Raw genomic sequence first — 21,218 nt, forward strand, 5'->3', positions numbered from 1 at the left:
GTCGTTTTCTGTTGACAAGGAAGTGCCTCTGAAGGAATGCTTAGAAAACACAACTAGCAAAGGGTAACTGCTTGTTGCATCCCAAATGTGTCAACAGTTTTGCTGTCAGAAGAGATTCTAAATAATGGGTGATGGGAGGGGTCTGTGTGTAATGAACAGCTGATGGAAATCCACAGGCACCTCACTGAAACACTCTGCCTTACATCCTACTTTACTTCAGCTCTCACAGAGATAAGGGTGATAGAATTTTTGTTTAATTATCAAATCAATCAGCTGAGAAACTGTGGAAGTGTCATTTGTACATTAAAAACGTTTTAATGTGAATTTTCTGTCACCTTTGTAAGCACTGCAGTGAGGGAATCCTGGCCACTCTTGTTCTGTAATACACTGAAGACAATTTCTTAGTGCTATAAAGATAATTTTCCTATATGTAACAGATCATCCTATAGGAACACTTTATCCTCTGTAGCATTTTCAGACACAAGGTTCAGTCCTTTCATAGTTTGCAATTCCCTACAACTCTTGATGCTGGTAAAAATACCTATGTGAGTTGCTGTGGAGGTGCTACAACTAAAGATCGATCTTTCAGCAGAGCTAACAAACACTCTGTGTGTGCATCTGTGTTTGTTGGCTGTAGTGCATCCTCTCTGCACTGGGAAGGCCACTGCTGGTATTCCTGAATTCTGCCTTAATTTGGCAAGCCGAAACAAAGGAAATAGAACACTTCCAGATGTGCAGGAGTTGCATTTTAATGCATACCTAAGCCCCTCACCGTTCTCAGCAGAGTTTGCCAGAGGGTTGGTAAAGGGTGTTACAGAGACCGGTTTCAAGGGAGACAAAAGAGTAACCTTCATACTTCCTCTGACTTTGTTTCTTATCAGTCATGCAAGTGTCAGTCACAAGGGGAATGCTCCAGAAGGCTTTGAATTGTCGATAGAGGAGGCGTCCCCTTGGAGGTGCCATTGGCTGGAGCAGAGGAGATAACTCCATTATCAGTGTTCTTGCAGGGGAGCCAATTCCTGCGCGCCGACTGAAACGCACTCTGGACGTTGGTATAATGATAAATATGTCAGACTGAAACTCAGTTCGGCTGGGTCTCTCAGGCCTGATGCAGCATGCAGTCCCATTTTCATCTCTGCCACAGATTCTTGTGAGTATTTGCTGGAAAAACAGTAATTTTCCAACAGATTTCTGCCCTCCTTGCTAGGGAGTAGACGTGAAATGTGCATTTCTGTCTGGGCTGGATGTTGTCAGCCAGTTGGAAATTCAAAGTGTAGCACTGGCCTGCGAACAAGCACGGGAAGCTGGCAAAGTGGGTCATGCACAAGGACCATTCCAGGCTCCCCATGGTCACTGCAGGAGGAGTTTCTCTCTGTTGGGACAGGACATTCAAGCCCTGTGTTTCCAGCTCCGTGGCTCTGTGAGCTGGGTTGCAGGACAATGCCGTGGCACTGAAGTTGAGTCCCACATGAAGGCTGTTATGTTTCCGTTAAAATGAACTCCTGACTTAACCACTGCTAACGGACTGCAGAGAGCTGCCAAGGCTCGGTTCGTGGGCACCGACTGGGAGATCACTGTTAGCAACACGTCAGTTAACTCACTCCTTCAAGGTGATTTCTGTGGGAGCTACTTAACCTCCACTGGCAAATTTAGGTAGTCTTGTAAATCATTACTAAATGTAGATATTCTGAAGCAATATTTGTGTGTTGAGTGAAGCTCTCATCCCTCATATTCTAAGGGAGAGGCTAACAAAGACTGACTGTGAGTGATCTCAAACATTTCAGGGGCCTGAAAGTAGCCCTTATATCAGATGGCATCCTGACAAGCAAAATCCAGTAATCATTGAGTGTTCTAAGTGGCTGGAGAATTCTGTTTGGCTTTCAGCAGTGCCATAATTTTGCCAGACATTGGTTTTGTTAGTATCACCAAAAGTAATCCATGTTCTCAACTGCTTAAGCACAGAAAGAAAAATGCACTCCCAGTGTGGAAAAGAGCTCACAGTTTGGAGTGCTTTATCAAAGCAGGTGCTGCATTCCCTGTTACCCTGAACCCTAGAACTGCCACCCCTGCAGCTGCAGCGTTAACCCTAGAACTGCCACCCCTGCAGCTGCAGCATTAACCCTAGAACTGTCACCCCTGCAGCTGCAGCGTTAACTCTAGAACTGCCACCCCTGCAGCTGCAGCGTTAACTCTAGAACTGCCACCCCTGCAGCTGCAGCATTAACCCTAGAACTGTCACCCCTGCAGCTGCAGCATTAACCCTAGAACTGCCACCCCTGCAGCTGCAGCGTTAACTCTAGAACTGCCACCCCTGCAGCTGCAGCATTAACTCTAGAACTGCCACCCCTGCAGCTGCAGCATTAACTCTAGAACTGCCACCCCTGCCGAATCCCCTGCTGAAGGTCTCTGGCAGAGCCCTTCCTTTCATACTGAAAGCTTTGTCGTTGTGGCAGCCACTTCAGTCTTGGACAGCTAAATGTTACCTAGAAAGAAATGCAGGGTATTGAAGCTTTTTAACGTGGAGGAAATGGTTTTCCATTGCAGTTTGCTCTGTGCAGTTCCTTGGGTTATTGTATGCTGTAGACCTTTCTCACTATTGATGTGCTGGAATTCTGTCACCGGCAAACCATCAGCATGAAATACTGGCGCTGCTGAAGTCAATAGCAAAATGCTTCTGGACTTGTTTGCAATCAGCATTTCAACCAGAATTTTTTGCATACAGAGAAGAACCCTCTGTGAGCAGCATGGGGCTGCAGTCTGCACAGATCAAAGCCACTGCCAGGTTTGGAACTAGAGCTTCATAGTGCATAGAGATAAGGGAGATGTGTGGCGCAAACCTTCTTCTTGTCTCTTTTTGTTCACTACGAGACACTTGGAGGAAGCACCTGTTGTGGTAAGAGAATTGCCTGGTTATCTGCGGGACCTGAAGTGAGCCTTGGAAGTCCAGAGGTGGAAGGAAGCAGAATTCATTAGAAAGCCAATGACTGCTCCTCCAACAGTAGCATCAACCCCTGGTACTGAACGGATGGGATGTGTGCAGAAGCAGCCCTCGGATGCCCATGCTGCTAAGGGCAAACTTGCTGGCACGGATGAGTTCTGACAGCTGGTAGAACTACCAAAGCTTCCTGGAATGGTGGGCTGGGGTTTGTTGTGGCTGGTGGAGGGAAAGCAAGGAAAACCACACTAGACCTTGCTTGACCTGGTCAGTAGGGAATGAGGGAATTAATTCACTTCAGAGCAAAGCGGCAGGCTGAGGAGTGTTCTGCCTTTCAGACCCAGATTCAGGCTCTACTAGTGAGCAGGTTGCCCTCCAGCCCACACCTGAAATGCAAACAGGGAGGTTTTGCTCAGTTTCAGTGCTGCCAGGCCTCTGAAAGTGTCAGGAGTTCTTCACAGAGAGAGTGATTTCCCATTGGAATGGGCTGCCCAGGGAGGTGGTGGAGGCACCGTCCCTGGGGGTCTTCAAGAAAAGACTGGATGAGGCACTTAGTGCCATGATCTGGTTGATTGGATAGGGCTGGGTGATAGGTTGGACTGGATGATCTTGGAGGTCTCTTCCAACCTGGTTGATTCTATGATTCTATGATTCTATGTTCTGCAAGCCTTAAATTCTAGTAAGAGCTGACAGTGCTGGCTCTAGACTGACAGAACTGTCAATGGGGAGGACTTTTAAATGCTTCAAATTTGCATATGGTGCCCAAATTTGTGTACAAGGAAGCTGAAGGAGCAGAGAGTGAGCACTCAGCCATCACCCATCGCAAGCCCAGGAGGAGACTTCATCCCTGCTCTTTGCTGCGCTGTGCTGCAGAGCCGTGCCTGGGGCTCACCGTGGGCACCCCTGGTGAGCCACAACAAACACTGTGATGCTTGTACAAGGTGTCTGGGCTGATGGATTATTACTTTTTGGTCCTTTGGCCTACTCGAGGTGTTTTATTCATCCTATCCTATTAGTATTCCTGGTTTCACTGGTTCATAGCCTCTTCAGAACCATACTCTCTGCTTTGTGAATTTTTCCCACTCACTGCTGCTCTTGGGGGCACTCAGCAGGTATCCAGGCTGCAAGCATCTTTCAGTGCCATTCGGCCTGAGGACATCCATGGGAGCATTCTTAAGACCTGGAACTTTACTGTTCTTGCTTCAATTCAGAACAGTTTTGCGTGGGCTGCATTCTTCCCTTTGTGTTTCTGTTTCCTGGGATATCCATTCACTGGTTTGATTGGCTTGATCTAGTATGAGTCTTCCTCCCCCCACCTCAGTCATAGTTTAACTCACATGAGAGCCCTCAAGCCCTCAAGATTCTGTTTGGCTTTACATGTTCATGGTCTGTCAGCTCTTCAGAAGCTCACCTGAGCTTCCCTTTCTGCTCTCATTTTGCTCTTGCAGGCATTGTGCTTTCACACTGGAAAAATGACTTGCTTACACTCTGTCTGTGACACCAGCATGGTCTTTTTCTGCAGAAATTATCACAGTATCATCAGGGTTGGAAGAGACCTCACAGATCATCAAGTCCAACCCTTTACCACAGAGCTCAAGGCTAGACCATGGCACCAAGTGCCACGTCCAATCTTGCGCCATCTGAGGTCTGTCCGTTTCCAGCAGCATTGCCCAAGCTGTGCTGCCTTTTCTGCAGTCAGAATCTGCTGAAGGAAACTTCTTTGTTCCTCACTGCAAGGAAAGGAGAATCATTTATCATGAGGTCTTGTCTGCTTTTTCAGACACCTGCTTTGTATGTCAGTCTACCTTGTTAATGAAATTCCTGATGCAGCCTTTGCTTTGGATTCAAAGCTGATTTGTCCACAGTGGCCTCTTCCTCGGGTTTATTTCAAACAAGTCATAGAATACAGCTTTGTTTGGAACAGGTCTTACTTCAGTAAGAGCCCCAGGGCTCTCAGTCATCCGGTGTCATTCAGTGCTGTAGTCAATGTTCTGTTGATTTTTTCTCTCCTAGGTATTAGTTTCCACACCTTCTCCATAAAGGTAGCATCTGAAATGTTTCTCTAGAAGCTTGCATGCAGAGACCCTTTGGAGTGTCTGTAAGATTGGTGCTGCTTTTTACCACGCTGGAATTTCTGTTCTGCACTCGTTGGGTGCTGTTGTCAGAAACAACTGACAAGAGGAGCCTGGGGTGCAGCTTACCTTGCCAGCAGCAGTGTGTGATTCCCATTCATGGCAGGCTGCACTACTTGCTGAGGCTGACACAGAAAACAGGCCTGAGGTTGTGTGTCATAACACAAACTCCTTAGCTGCTGGCTTTTATGATGCACAAAGTCAATGCCTGCCATCCTAAACAACGTAATAAAGCACATACATCATCACCAGTTTGGTAGCTGCTGAAGCAGATGCTTCATGGCAGAGCACACCCATTGAAATCAATGTCCTCAGCCTTATATCCTATTGGGAGGCACCTGGCAGTGTGTTAGGCGAGGGATTTAAACGAGTGACTCCTGTGGCCACCCTCATAAACCGGAGCCTCTGTTGTTGTGGAATACATTCCTGTTTGTCCAGGGCTCTGCTTTCAGATTTTCTGTGCTAAACATGAAGTGGTTGCTGTGTTCTGAGTTTGTCCTGGTAAAGGCTCAGCTTGTCCCAGGGAGGGATTACATCCACGTGCCATCTGCAGTTCAGCAGCACTCCATCTCTGCTGAGTTTACCAACAGGAGATAAGCATTTAACAGAGCTTTGGGAGAACCTGCATGCACTCACCAGTGCCTTGTCTCTGCCCAAGGAGAGGGCATGCTCTGGGCCAGCAATTCAGATTTAGGACTGGTAACCTCAAAACGGGGCCTGGGGCAGGGTCAGCCACTTGCCATCATCCTTACATCAACTGCCGATCTGTGCACTGAAGACTGCCACTCTGAGCCGCGGCTGCTGTTTGCATCTAAAAGCTCAGTGTCTGCGTTTGTGTGCTGAGTAAGAGCCGTTCCTCTTCAGAACTGGGCTGAGGCTTTGGCATGAGCTCAGGGGCTCGGCTGAGACTCTCAAATGCAGTTCTTTTGGCTGTCCCTCATGCTGAAACACTGACAAAGGAGGAGAACTTCCCCCTGCTTCGCTACCGTTGCTCTGAGTGACCCAGAGGTACAGAGAAGCACCATGCTGCTGCTGGGGGAACAGTGTCTTGAACTGAGTGTTCAGAGTGAGATTACTAAGGAGCTGGTTTGTTTTTTCCACCACAAAAGGCACTGGCAGACAGTGAAGCCCTGCCTTATTTAGCAGGCTTTCAGCTGGCTCTGTCTGGGTGAAGCAGGTGTGACACTGCTCACACACAGTGGAGTTCACTTCTCTGCAAAACAGGTTTGGGTTTGATTTTCACACGGCCAGCTCTGCCCTTTCCAGTGGGTTTCTGTGCTCTAAAGAGGGTCATTTCCATTTTTGTCTTGCAGAGTTACATCCATGGAAGCAGCCAGGCCCAGTTTGTTGCAGAATCCCACATTATTCTTCTGCTGAGTATCCTTCAAACTGGTGGGGAACACAAAAATGGCTGAGAAAGCTGCTGGTAGGTGAAGTTGCTCAGACAGTGACTGCACTGAACTTCTGAGCAGGTATTGTCTTTTGGATTGCTTTTTCTGTTTAAATCAATATGCAGTGTTGCTGGTATTTACTGCTGAGGGAGGGGGGTGTTTGCCCACTTAATCTTCATGATTCACTGCTTGAAATAAAGAACCCAGTGCCATTTTTTCTGCCATCACCATAGCCTCACGGAGCCTCTGTGCCCTGCTCTCATTCTCACTGAGGTCCATTACTTGTTTGTGGGTGCATTTTACCCATCTGTAAGCAAAGCTCATTTTCTGTCTGCTTCCTTTAAGTTTTGCTTCTAATCAGCTTTGCTCATGAAATGAGAGCTATAGTCAGCCATTGTCATCACAGGTACCTTCCTCTAGGGAGAACCAGAGGGAGAAATTAGTATTGCCCAGTGTGAAGTAGTGGCCACATTTCAGAGCTTGGTGGTCATAGCTGCTTCCTTCTCCTCTCCCTCAGGCTGTGTTGCTTTAGGTCCTCCCTTATCTGGCTTTCCAACCTGCCTTCATCTTCTGCATTTGCTGTCTGAAGAGAATCATAGGATCGTTTAGGTTGGAAGGGACCTCAAATCTCAGCCGGTTCCCCCCCTCCCCAGCCATAGGCAGGGACACCTCCCACCAGAACAGGTCACTCAAGGCCTCATCCAACCTGGCCTTGAACACCTCCAGGGAAGGAGCAGCCACAACCTCCCTGGGCACCCTGTGCCAGTGTTTCACCACCCTCACTGCAAAGAGCCCTGTCCTAACATCTAGTTTAAATCTCCCCTCTGCCAGTTCAAACCCATTACTCCTCATCCTGTCGTGACAAGACCTTGTCAATAGTCCCTTCCCAGCCCTCCTGTAGCCCCCTTCAGATACTAGAAGGCTACTATAAGGTCTCCTTGAAGCCTTCTCTTCTCCATCCCCAACTCTCCCAGCCTGTCCTCATAGCAGAGCTGCTGCAGCCCTCTGAGCATCTTTGTGGCCTCCTCTGGACTGTCTCCAACAGTTTGTTGTATCTTCTGGCTTCATTACATTCATCTGGCACCAGTTCTGCTCCCTGTGGAAGCCTATTTGATGCACAGATAATCATTGAAAACAGAACTGCAAGGTTGGGATGGCATTTTGCAGGGGACTATTCCCTGCTGGACTGGAATACCTAAGGGAACTCTCTTGGCTGCTTGAGAATGGGAAAAGTAAAGCCAGAAACAGGCTGAGAACAGACTGAAAACTTTTGTCCGTGACATACTTTGTCTGTCTGACTCAGACATGAAAGTGATGCTGTTTGCTGGTAGAGGCTACCTCTACAGTGAGAACTTGGCTGACCACATTCAAGCAGCTGGCTGAAAGAATCCTCTCAGTGAGGTCGTTTGCTGCCACTTGAAAAGGAATTCTCTAAGGTCTTGTTTCTTGGCTCAATACTACTGAGCCACAAAAACGTTACAATGGAATCTTGACAGATTTTAACAGCTATGCATGAAGGAATTGGTGGGGTTTTTATCCGTTCAATGTCGGTGGTAATTATTTGCTGCTGGAGTGCTTCTTCATTGTTTGTTTATTCAGGCAATGTTGAGAGAAAATGCAGGACTTACAAAGCAGCAGCCAGGCTGATAAAAGGAGCAGTTCACTTCATCCAGTAAAGCTTCAGGGGCGCACTGGAGTGTAAAACAAGGCAGGTCTGGGCTGGCAATACACAGACTTCATTTGGGTGCTTCTTTTCGCTTTGAAGCAGTAAGAACAAGCACAGGAAGATTCCAACACCACTCCTGGGTGGCTGTTGGAATGCATTGTGGTGTTTCTCTACAAAGCCAATTTTTGGTACCTCTGATGAGAAGGTAGGGATTTCCATTGCATATCTCCACTTGCTTCTATACAGTGATTGTACCCAGTCTGCTAGACACTGCCTTAAGAGCGGTTGTTTTCTGGGAGGAGCAGTGTGAGTACTGCCGTGGTAATGGGCGTCACTTGGCTGCTGTAAACCTTGCAGCCCTTGGAGCGTGCAGTGCGAGCTGCGAGTGTGGCTCCGGCTGGGAAGCCACAGTGAGGAAGGTAAGGAACAGGAAGGGCGGAGAGGCTGTGCTGGAAGATTTCTTCAGCTCTTTCGTTTTCTCCCTTTGGTAGACACCAGTCAGTCTGTACTTCTAATGAACATCTCTTTTCATCAGGTTTTTGTGTCATTCCCTGGAGAAATACAACTCCTTTGAGTGCCACATGTCCTATTTCTGTCCCTGTGCAGCAACGGTGAGTCTTTGTGATCCAGAGTAGGGTCAAGAGTTACAGCAAATATTGCCATTATCAGAAAAGCTGCAGCTATTAAGCAAAGTGTTTGTTGCAAAGGCAATAAACCTGAGGCACTGTTGTAGGAGTTAGCAGTCACTACTAGCCCCATAGTCTCTCATTAAACTTAGGTAACTTTGATGCTGCTGAAACATAAAAATGGAAATGTCTTTTCAGTTTGTTACTTTGAATTCCCAAGGCAGAGTCTGAGGTGACACCTGCATAGGCAGGCATGAGATTTGATTGAGAAGGCAAAGAAATTGGATTGTTACAGAGAAAAAGACTTTTTGTGTAGCATTGGAATTGCATCTCTTATGCAAATGAAAGACATTTCCTGTCCTACAGGGGGAATGCCTGTGAGGCATGGTAAGTGCCTCTGGTGTAAGCAATCTTAACCACAAAGTGAGTTTGAAAGGGAGATAAATGCCTTGCTGTGTGTTGGTGAGGCTTGTGCAAAGTCACTGAGCATCATAACATGAGATTTCAAGGCGTGGAGATCACAACTCAGCAGTGCTGTATACGGAGCTGAGGGGAGGGCCATGCCCAGTGGTAAAGTGCAAACGAGGCTCTGAAGCTGAAAGGTGATCAATGAGGCTGAAAGCTCAGCAGTGATGACCAGAGGTAAAAAGCAGCAACTGAAGCAGAAATAGTGACAGTGTGAGGAAAGCTTTAAGGGTAATGATGTGAGACTTCAAGAAAGGGGAGAAACACCCAGCACAGCGCAGCTGGTTACAGAGCTACAATTAGAGAATCACAGAACTTCAGAGATTGGAAAGGACCTCCAGAGATCATTGAGTCCAACCCCTCTGCCAGAGCAGGATCACCCAGGGCAGTTTGCGCAGGAACGCATCCGGGGGGGGGGGTTGGAAAGTCTCCAGAGAAGGAGACTCCACAGCCTCTCTGGGCAGCCTGCTCCAGGCCTCTGGCACCCTCACTGTAAAGAAGATGCTGCTCATGTTGAAGTGGAACCTTTTATGTTCCAGTTTGTATCCATTGTTCCTTGGCTAATTGCTGTGCAGCACCAAAAAGAGCTTGGGCCCCTCTACTTGGCACCCACGCCTCAGATACTGATAGACACTGATCAGATCCCCTCTCAGCCTTCTCCAGGCTAAACAGCCTCAGGTTTCTCAGTCTCTCTACACTGGGCAGATGCTCAAGTACCCCAGTTGTCCTCGTGGCTCTCCACTGGACTCTCTCCAGCAGGTCCCTGTCTCACCTGAACTGAGGAGCCCAAAACTGGACACAGTATTCCAAGTGTGGTCTCACTAGGGCAGAGTAGAAGGGGAGAAGAACCTCCCTAGCCCTGCTGGCCACACGTTTCCTGATGCCTCCCAGGATGCCATTGACTCTCTTGGCCACAAGGGCACATTGCTGGCCCACACAGAACTTGCTGCCCACCAGCACTCCGAGGTGTTTCTCCATGTAGCTGCTCTCCAGCCGGACAGCCCCAGCCTGTACTGCTGCCTGCTGTTATTCCTCCCCAGCTGCAGGGCCCTGCACATGTCCTTATTGAACTTCATGTGGTTTGCCTTCCCCCAGCTCTCAGCCTGTCCAGCTCTGGTCAGATGGCAGCACAGCCTGAGGGGTGTCAGCCACCCCCCAGCTTTGTATGATCAGAGAACTCACTGAGGGTGCACTCAACACCCTCATCCAGGTCATTGATAAAGATATTGAACAAAAGTGGCCCCAGTACTGATTCCTGAGGAACACCACTGGGCACAGGCCTCCAGCTTGGCTGTCTGCCACTGATGACAGCTCTCTGAACTGTTGCAGAGCCACATTTTGATCCACGCCACAGACCAACCCTCTGCCACATCTCCTGAGCTGTTCTATGAGGATGCCATGGGAGACTGTCTCAAAAGCCTTCCTGAAGTCAAAGTAGATGACATCTGACATCCACAGCTCTTGTCCCTTACTTTTGTGAGACTGTTCTTCCTGAGGGTTAAAAATGGGAACTGAACTCATGGCCTGGTAAGGGAACAGGAACCAAGGTACAGAGTGGTTGTTTGCCAAGCAGTGTTTAGTGTGTGGTAGCTTCAGGGGGGGCTGTTTCTTAGAACCAGCCAGCTCAGGGAAGAGCAAAGCACCATAGAATCATAGAATCAACCAGATTGGAAGAGACCTCCAAGATCATCCAGTCCAACCTAGCACCCAGCCCTATCCAGTCAACCAGACCATGGCACTAAGTGCCTCATCCAGTCTTTTCTTGAACACCTCCAGGGACGGTGCCTCCACCACCTCCCTGGGCAGCCCATTCCAATGACAATCACTCTCTCTGTGAAGAACTTCCTCCTAACATCCAGCCTGAACCTGCCCTGGCACAACTTGAGACTGTGTCCCCTTGTTCTGTTGCTGGTTGCCTGGGAGAAGAGGCCTCCCCCCACCTGGCTACGATGTCCCTTCAGGTAGTTGTAGACAGCAATGAGGTCACCCCTGAGCCTCCTCCAGGCTGCACACCCCCAGCTACCTCAACCTCTCCTCATAGGGTTTATGTTCCAGGCCCTTCACCAGCTTTGTTGCCCTTCTCTGGACACCTTCCAGCACCTCAACATCTCTCTTGAATTGAGGAGCCCAGAACTGGACACAGTACTCAAGGTGTGGCCTGACCAGTGCTGAGCACAGGGGAAGAATAACCTCCCTTGTCCTGCTGGCCACACTGTTCCTGATGCAGCCCAGGATGCCATTGGCTCTGCTGCCCACCTGGGCACTGCTGCCTCCTCTTCAGCTCCTCTCTGCCAGCACCCCCAGCTCCCTCTCTGCCTGGCTGCTCTCAGCCACTCTGGCCCCAGCCTGTAGTGCTGCTTGGGGTTGTTGTGGCCAAAGTGCAGAACCCTGCCCTTGGCCTTGTTCAGTCTCCTCCCATTGGCCTCTGCCTACCCATCCAGCCTGGCCAGGTCCCTCTGCAGGGCTCTCCTACCCTCCAGCAGATCCACAGCTGCTCCTAGCTTGGTGTCATCTGCAAACTTACTGATGCTGGACTCAATGCCCTCGTCCAGGTCATCAGTAAAGATATTGAACAGGACTGGGCCCAGCACTGATCCCTGGGGCACACCACTAGTGACAGCTGCCACCTGGATGTGGCACCATTCACCACCACGCTCTGGGCTTTTTTATCCACACATCCTTGTGTGCAAGGCTGCATGAGATGACCAAGGAGCCAAGTGCTGGGTGCCCTCACAATTTGGGACAGAGTTTTTGCCGTGAGTCAAACAGAACAAAAGCAGCAACACAGCTCTATGTGAGGGGCTGGCAAAGTTGCTGGGCAGTGCTACATTAGCAGCTTGTCTTAACAGGGCAAAGTACAGGTGGATTTGATCTCTATTTTTCCTCAGCCCTTCCTGTTGCAGCTTCCCTGCTTAGTGCATATCCATGCATCTATAACTTCTGTTCTGGTGACACTGTGCTGCTGTGGCTCTGTCCTGCTGGAAGCACAGCACTAGCACAGCAGACTGCACAGTCTCCTGTGCTCATGGAGCTGAATCTTAACAGGCAAACTAGAAAGCAGTTTTTGCCATTACTCCAGGATTGGTTTTCCTCACAGTATTTTGCAAGTGACTTATTGATTATAGCCATTTATTCATGGAAGCGACCTCAGAGTTGGTGCATATGTGAAGAAGTGCTTGGGTTAGAGTGTTTTTAACCAGTGTTGAATTTAAGGCTGCTGGCAGATGTTTATAGCCAAGAGCTGGTTTAGAACTTAATTTCCTCGACCTTGCCTACTGACCTTGGCCTCCTTTCACTACCAAAGATTGCTTTCTTTAATCCCATTATCTGTCTTTTGACTCCTCTGTGTTGAGAAATTTGGAAGTCTCAGACCTGTCAGGCTGCTGATCTCTGATGGAGTGTGATGGTCTTAGCACTGACACTTCTAAACCCTTGTGCTCAGGCTCAGCTTCAGCAAAACTACATAACTGACACTGCAGAGGTCTGGGAGCATTTTGGTCTCATTTTAAACGTTTCTAACATGAAAAATTGTTAAAGTGAACTTTGATAGGATTAGTGCAAGCAGGATGTGACAGAGCTGCAGGTATTGTCTATGGATGCAGCACATTTCAGCCCCCTCTGATAATTACCTGTGTGCATGAACAAAACCACCTGATGATTCTTGACAGCTGTAGGCATCCTGCAGCCCAGCCTGGGGTAATTCCTAGAAATCCAACCTCAGTCAAGGATCAGTTCACTCTGGTGAGTTCTGTTTCCTGAACCTGTGAGCTATAGCTCCCATGACAGACTCCTGCTGCAGCCTGGCACTGGGGCCTGCCTTCTCTGCAGAGCAGATGTTCTGCACAGTAGTAACCAATCCTTTCTGTTTATATAGTGCCAAATAAGCAGTTAAGGGAATGGTTTAAGATCTTGCTAAATTAGTTAAACTGTTTGATCATTATATACTTGTTCACATTTGTAGCAGTTGTAATGAGACCATAAAACACTGGAAGTGACTGAGAACTGCTTCTCTCCTGAGCTCTGTAGCAATGTGACATTAGGGAGCTATCTCCTCCAAAGGCAGTGCAGCTGCTTCAGTTTGCACCAGCCAGAAAACTGTGGGCAGTAGCACTGAGTGATCGCTGGGGCCTGGGGCAGCGAGACTGAGCCACTGCTGGGGCTCACAGCTTGCACTGCCCACAGCCCTTTACTGCCAGAGGACAGAACATTGGCAGGTAGTGGGGAATGTTCTGGAACTGTCCAAAACTTGTCTGTCCAACTCGACAGCTTCTCCTTTAAAGCTTTTTGAGCCTTCTTTCCTTTTACACCTAGACTGCCCAGAAGGCCCTTTAAGGCTTCTGAGGTATGCACACATATGCTGTTTCCTTGACAATGGCAACGCAGATGCTGCTATCACCATGGGAATGGTGCTCCTGAATGAAGCTGCAACCTCCAAAGGGGACGTTGGAAAAAGGAGAAGTAAGTTATGCACTGCAGCTAAGGCAGACAGGTAGAAGACACTCAGAAATCACAGATCAGTATCTGACTATGTTTCCAGGAGATCTCTACCTTATTTATACTATTTGTTGGGTAGAGGAGCAACAAATCCTGTTGCTAAACTGCCTGACACAACGTTGTGACAAGAAAAACAGGTCTCTGGCACATTCAGCCAAGGTACCTCCTGACACAGTCATCTTGGTGTGTCTTGGCACATACCTGGTAGTGCTGCAATGCTTTTAGGATCTTGAATTCTACTGAAAGTCATAAATAACAAGGGTTGTGAAGTGTGAACACTCTTGTCCTTGGTATCCCATCTCGGGAGGCAGGCATAAGCCCAACAGGTGCTGATCTGCAATGCCCAGAGAGCCTCAGCTGGAAGAGCAAAGGTTTGCACTGTTCTGGATGAGGCCATTCAGAATGTTTGCAAGACTTCTGGCAATGAATTGCATAAACATGGAACACGAAAGGATTTTGTCTAGATATAATGCCAGACAAACTTTTACTGAGTATGACCTGTCTGCCTTTGTACCTCTGTAATGGTTTTTCATCTCCCCTGACACATGCTGTTTTCTCCTCATGAGGCACTGCAGAGCTTTGAAAGACACCAGACCCTTGCCAAGCTCCCTCCTGCAGCTGGCCACCTGGAATGCTGTGAATGCATTCCAGAACCCTCCTGACAGATCTCGGGGCTTTGCCTCAGTTCTGACTCTTTCACAGCATTTAGCTTTAATGTTGATGTCAAAAGAGTCAGTGACACGAGCTCAAGTGGAATGTAATCTTGGCTCACAACTGAGATCTGGGTCTGTGAAGGTGATCTTTAAGGTCCCTTCCAACCCAAACTATTCTCTGAATCTGTGCAAACACAGCAAAACGATTGTGGGCTCTGGCACAAGCTCAGGCTCCCTTCTGCTTGTGGCCATGATGGGCATGCTTCCCATGTCTGCCTGGCACTGCTCATGCTTGGCAGTTTGAGATCCTGTCTTGAGTGGTAGTTCCCTGCCAATGAAGTGTGCTCATAGGACTGGGCCACGGCTGGTTTTGTCAGAAGAGCTCTGGGCTGACACAGGTCAGGTTTCACATGGTCAGTGTAATGCACAAATGCAGCACAGGCAGGTTCCCCTGCCTTCCTGGTTGCTCATCTCACACTCAGAGCTAGCATGCTTTTGAAGCATGAATATAGCAAAGGTTTGGCTAAAGCAGGAATAGTGTAAGAAGAGCTTTAGAAATCAAAGTAGCTGAGTAGAACCTAAACATGGTCACAGGCTGATGAGCTGCATCTGATTTGTGTCCATCAGCTTGTAAGAACAGTGCCTCTTCTTAGTTAATGTACACACAGCTGGGCCAGCTGTCACGACCACAGAGGGGTTCTGCTGTTACCAGGGTACAGGCTCGTGTTCCCAATTGTTTGCTGATTCAAGCATTTGCTTTGCTAATTCCTTCTTTGCCTTAAAAGGCTCAAAGCACTTGCATCTGGATGCCCTGGGAAGGTCTGCAGCCACTGCTGCTTACCTTCAAACCCTAAAGATTGATGTTGCTTTCAAATTAAGAGGGAAAAGTGGTTTGGCTACCAGTCCTGAGACTTGCAAGAGTGAAACTGTTTAGCCTTTAAAACCAGACAAAGTAGTTTCTGCCCGGCCCTAAGAACCAGGTAAACAGTTCCTCTCCTGCCCATGCTGTGTCTGCAGCCTCAGCTGTGTGGCTGTGCAGAGCAGGACTCCAGCAGCCACAGATGCTGCTTTCCTAAAGAACCTGGCATCACAGTGCTTGTTGGGTCTGATCTACATCAACTCTCTTACCAACAGGAAGGTGTTTGCATCCACATGTATCTGAGTTGCCAGTTTCTCCTCTTCTTGAAAGCACACTCACCCTGACAAGTCATTTCCCTTAATAACCATAAACATTGCTTCCACCTGTGTTTGGAGTCCTGTCAGAGTACAGCTGGTGTCAGCAGGCAAAGCAGTGAGAGTTTTGTGTTTGGCTGTGTCATGACTCTCCATAGGTGACTGAACATGTCATCTCCCTGTAGAGGTTCTAGTTCTAAGTCTTTGATGTGCTAATAACCAAAGTTCTTTTTTTCCCCAGTAATATGTCTGGTGGGCTTGGGTCTGGTGGTCTTTTTCTTCAGCTTCCTCCTATCGATATTCCGCTCCAAATACCATGGCTACCCATACAGGTAAGCTCTCCTTTCAGAAACCTGCAGCACTTGGTGCAGTTTAAGAATAACATTCAGGTAAAGGAAGTCCTTAATTTTTACCACTGAAGTCTGTGAGAGCTGGAGAAGCAGTAGGAATGGTTATTAAGTCAAGCAGAGCAGGAAGGGTTGGAAAGCTGATGTTAATGTGACTGTTGGTGCAGACCAACTACATGGGTTTGGGCAGAGAGATGGGGCATGTGCAGTGCCCTGTGAGAAATGCAGGGGAGAAGGTGCTGGAGTTTGCAAACGTTTATTAGATACTTACCTGTGTAGCTCTGTAACGAAGATGTGCATCGAGGTACCAAACCTGCCTCCAGGGCTCTGATTTACCACTCCATGTGAAGCTTGTTTTTCAGGCTTCTGTGCAACCTGGGGTGTTTCCCTTGGCCACATTCAATCTCTTTACTGCTGGATGTGCAGTTCACTTGCAGACAACATAAGAAACAGTTGCCCTGGTGGTAGAGGATATATCCAGGCTGCTGCTGCCCTAGCTGTATTTCCTTACAGTTCTGTCATGCAGTTTTTTACCCCTCCTGAGCCTGCCCCTGCTCCCTGGCTGATTGGCGTGATCCTCTGCCGTTCCCACTCTTCTCCACAATCTTTCATCACCAGCATTCCTCTCTCTCTCTCCTCTCAGCTCCTTCCCTACATATATGGCCATTTTCCCTAGACCTGGGTTCTCTTTTCAGTCTCTTGTGCTCAGCATTCTCTCACTGCCCCACTCAGCAGCCTGCAGTTCACTTTTCCATGCAGTCATTCTTGCTAGCTTTTCCCTCACGTTCACTTCACCCTCCAGCACCCAGCCAGTTCCCATCTGTTCCCTTGCTTTGTATGTCTTGCCTAACAAGCCTGTCAGCTTGTGGCAGCAGGGAACATCTTCATACAGGCACAGCCTTTTAAGCCTATGACACTTGTATTTATGTTTTATAATGATTAATTAATTATACCAGGGGTGGAGAAGTGGAGCAATTACTACAACGTGCATGCTAGACACACTGCACAAAGATGTCCCATGCCGAGCTGGAGGCAGTGAAGCAGCCTCTCCTTTCAGCAGCTGCTACCTTCTTGCTCTCCACTTAACTCCCTCAGCAGTCACACATGAGTCTTGCTGTGTTCCCAATGCCCAGTTTATCAGGTAACAGTTCTTTGGTACTTGGAAAGGTCTGGCACACAACACAGATCTGCTTGTGAGGAAGACAAAGGTTTCCTCCAGCAGTAAAGAATCAGCAGTGGCACCTGAAACATCTTCATTTATTGGAATACTAAGAACTGAAGTCTGCAGCCCTCCAGAGCCTCGCCAAGTCCTCCATCCCTTCCCAGCTCTGAGGGAAAAGCAGCAGTAAAAGCAGAATGTTTCCAGTTGCTCTGAGCCATCCTGGGAGAGGTTGTTCCTACTTGAAGCAGTAAGAGCAGATGCAGAACCTGACTGCAGATGTTTCCAGTTAGTTTTGCTTCTTCTTTTAATAGACACATTGAAGTTTCAGTCACTCCACTCCAGGTAACTTTGGTGCTTTCATAGTAACTACTGAATATAGAACCTGAAGGGGTTATGACAAAGGTGCCAAATGACTTCTCGGATGGGTGTTTTGGAGTCTGTTTAATCTTCCCAGATAACTGTGCTCTGTTTTATGTGCATTTCCCAGCACTTAATCGTGCCTTCTTTCTTTTCAGCTTCCTAATTAAATGAATTCAGGAGCCACTCCTGTAGACCTGCTTACCATGAAGATAAGCTGTGACTGATGCTGTCTGCTCACCAGTATTACATGTGTTCAGGAATCCTTCCTTGGTTCATCTGGTGTTGTGCTAACTTCTATAGTATGCTGATAGAGAAGTGGATGCACTTTCATGCAGTGACTCTGTAATCTATAGAAACATAAACATCTCACTGGGAAGTCCTAAAGAGTTGTGAATAGGTGACGTGGGCAGGACTGTAAATAAATTCCATTGGCATGGACTTCTGCTGAAAGCTTTCTCATTGACCTTCACAGAGGTCACTGTGCATTCACTTCACTTGGGAAAGACCTTTAAGCAAATCGAGTTCAGCCATTAGCTTAGCATGGCCAACTCCACCACTCCACCACCTGTCTCACCCCCCCCATCTACACACCTTTCAGATGCCTCCGGGGTGGTGCCTCAACCTCTTCCCTGGGCAGCCTGTTCCAGGGATCTGCACCCCCTTCTGTGAGCAGATTTTCCCTAAGGTCCAATCTAAGCCTCCCCAGACACAACTTGGGGCCACTGGCTCTTAGCAATTGTTACCTGGGAGGAGAGAGCAGCATGCACCCTACCACGGCCTCCCTAATGCAGTCATTCTGGGTGCTGGAGACAGCTTGAGGACCAGGTATTGGCACTGTCTGCAGTCAGCCAGGAAGTGAACTGGAGAGGCTTTTCTCTCAGCTCCTAAGGCACTTGGTAAGCTCATTAAGAGCAGCAAATAAGGAAGTCACCTTGCGAAGAGAAAACCAGCCTAAGGTGTAACAGCTGTGTGCAGCTGCTGTATGCCTGCTGCTCTAAGGTGAGCTGAGGTTCTGCACACGTTGAGGCTTTGGGGCTTTTTAACCTCCATTTGTCTTCTATCCTGGCTTTTTCCCCCTGGCACTCACCCCCACTCACAGGAATACCTCCTTAGGTGTTTATGAGCTCTGACTCCTTGTTAGAAGCCCTCCAGTGCAAGAGCAGGCATTCTCCTGTGCTACAGTGACAGAGACCCAAGTTCAGTGTCTGCTGCGTGGCAAACCAAACTCATTGCCATGCAAAAAGAGCCGTTAGGGTAACCAGCACCAGGCTTTTGCTCTCTGACACTGCCCTGTGAAGCCAAGACTTGCAGGGGAACCAATCTTCACCAGATGGAATTAATCTAAGCACAGGGAATAACAGGTGTAAAACCATGTCCTCCAGTCAGCCCAGTGTGCTGTGCCACTATGCAAGAAGGAGTAAGAAAGGACCAGATATGCTGTGTCTGTGGGGCACCAGTGACCCCCCAAGAACTTCCCATAAAACCCTACAAGCCATGTGTGGGACCAAGGCTATAAAAAGGGGTGAGACCAGGACCAAGGGGTGCAGCAGCTGCTGGAGGAATCCTGACAGCTTCAGTCAGGTCTCTGCTGGTGATACCTCTCTCTCTTCTTCTCTAGTTCTTCTCCTTAATGCACTGTTACATGTTTAGCTTTTATTTGCTTCAGTGTTAGAGGTTTAACTTTTTATTTGGACTATCTGCTATGCCAAAAGCTGCCACACCTGTGCTAAGCCTCTGTTTGATTCCTGTCCCAGCTCCACAGAGCAGAGTGGTGGTCCCTGGAATTTTAATGTCCCTCCCAAATCACTGGTGTGGCTCCTGTGGACTGCAAGAGACTATCTAAGAGATCACCTCCCCCTAGCCCAGGACAATATCCAACATAACAGGACCCAGCAGGAATTAACCAGAGAACAGGACTTGAATGCCAGAATGCCTCATTCCTTCAGCAGTGCATTGCTCTGAATTATCTAAAGCACCTATTATGTCTATCCCATTTGACCCCAAGAAAACATTAATTTAAAAGCAAATCAGATTATCATTCCCCCAGTAGAAGCCAGGACTACACAATTAATCATGGCCCTACAGCAAACAGCACAGGAGTAGAGGATAGAGGAGTCATTTGGCTTGGGGATCTGACATGTAGCCTTCTACGCAATTAGGATTACAGCTTTACAAGACACATAATAATGAATAATCCTGGCTTATAAAACAACATTTACATGTTGTATTAGTCTTATGCAAAACAGCTGTCTTCCTACTGAGGGATAACTGATTGGCTACCAACATGCTCACTTTAGGAGACTGCCAGGCTGCTCTTCACCAGTGCTTCCAGCAGGCACACATTTCCACTAGTTATCAGTATCATCCTCAAAGTCTCACTCAGAGACAGCCAGATAAGAGCAGGAGCACAGAGTACTTTTGATCAAGAGATTAAATCAAGCTTAGAAGTCTCAAAACTACATTTACAACTTATGGCTCCTACAGTTATAATTTCAGTTATTCAACACAGTAAGGCAGGACTGTAAAAGCAAAGAGAACAGGCAATGCCAAACAGAAAAACAGGGAACTTCTCCAGCTATAAATGATGGAATCCCTTATTTCCAGGCAGATGTGAGCTCAAAAATACAGCAAAGGTGACTGGAATGTGTACAAATCAACTGATGGAAATAAACTACAATATAAAAAGCCCAGTGCAGCTATACACTTAGAGCTGTGGCTGCTCACTGCAGGGGAGCTGAGCTAGATGTTCTTCACAGGTTCTTCTAGCTCCTGTTTTGCCCTCTACCTGCACATCTGGCTGCACATGGTAGTCATGGGGAAGTACAGGTTGTTTGCTCAGATCACTAAACACTCTATCAGCTTTGTTCAAGGTGAGCACAGCCAAAGCCACAGCTTTGCTCCCAGCCAGACACACCACTGAGAGCCAAGGATAAAGCTCCTTGAGGGTGCTGCACATTTTCTGCTAGCACTGGGCTAGGCAGAAGGCTGGGGAAGAACTAAGCTAGAGAGCTATCGACTGCATCGATTAAGGGTTAGAGCTCTCTTAAGAGGCAGGAGAGAGCTAAAGCTCAGTAGAGACCACCCTGTCCAAGGAGCACACGAGTGGGCCCACCTATTTCATATGGGCTTATGACAGAAAAGATCACTGACCAAGGATAGGGTGGCTTGTATTTGGGTCCGTGTTACACAGCAGCTCTGCATTCTTATTTGGAGCACCTTAATAAGGCCCAGCCTTTGAAAAGCCAAAGGTCTTTGGCATCTTAACTTCAAGGGAAAGGCAGAAGCAGCTCAATTTTCATTACCTCTGATCAGATGAAGAAAAGCAGGCATCTCAGACAGGCACAGCACCTGGAGTGGCTTCACAGGTCTCACAAAGGAAACTTGCATTCCTTCCTGCCTGCTCCCAGCACAGCACGGAGAGCTGGCCCCAAAACCTGCACTGCTTCCTGCCTGCTCCCAGCACAGCACGGAGAGCTGGCCCCAAAACCTGCACTCCTTCCTGCCTGCTCCCAGCACAGCACGGAGAGCTGGCCCCAAAACCTGCCCCAAAACCTGCACTGCTTCCTGCCTGCTCCCAGCACAGCACGCCCCAGAAGGCATGCACTGCATGCTTTGACAGACAGCATTGCCAGAGGTGTGCTTGACCTGCCTGCTCATGTAGACAATAAGCCAACAATGGCCTGAAATCCCACAGCTCTACCTAGAACAGCTTCTGCCCTCCAGAAAAAAACCCTCTGGCACAGAGGGCCACCTCTGACCAGGCAATCCATACCCTCCACATTCCTGAAGCTCCCTAAGTCTCTGCAAGGCTTCA

The 21,218-nt window shown here is 48.2% G+C and overlaps 1 protein-coding gene across 1 annotated transcript in view; it reads left to right on the forward strand.

Annotated features, from left to right (window-relative positions):
• Positions 1-17,842, forward strand: part of TUSC3 (tumor suppressor candidate 3) — a 61,849-nt gene extending 44,007 nt beyond the window's left edge. Inside the window, exons 7-10 of the mRNA XM_064149355.1 lie at positions 6,381-6,444; positions 13,599-13,673; positions 15,777-15,867; positions 17,560-17,842. Coding sequence (XP_064005425.1) covers positions 6,381-6,444; positions 13,599-13,673; positions 15,777-15,867; positions 17,560-17,575 — 246 coding nt within the window. The 3' untranslated portion in view covers positions 17,576-17,842. The remainder of the gene's footprint in view (positions 1-6,380; positions 6,445-13,598; positions 13,674-15,776; positions 15,868-17,559) is intronic.
• The last annotated feature ends 3,376 nt before the right edge of the window (positions 17,843-21,218 follow it).

The sequence above is a fragment of the Pogoniulus pusillus genome, chromosome 9 (genome assembly GCF_015220805.1).
Source record: "Pogoniulus pusillus isolate bPogPus1 chromosome 9, bPogPus1.pri, whole genome shotgun sequence".
NCBI lineage: Eukaryota > Metazoa > Chordata > Aves > Piciformes > Lybiidae > Pogoniulus > Pogoniulus pusillus.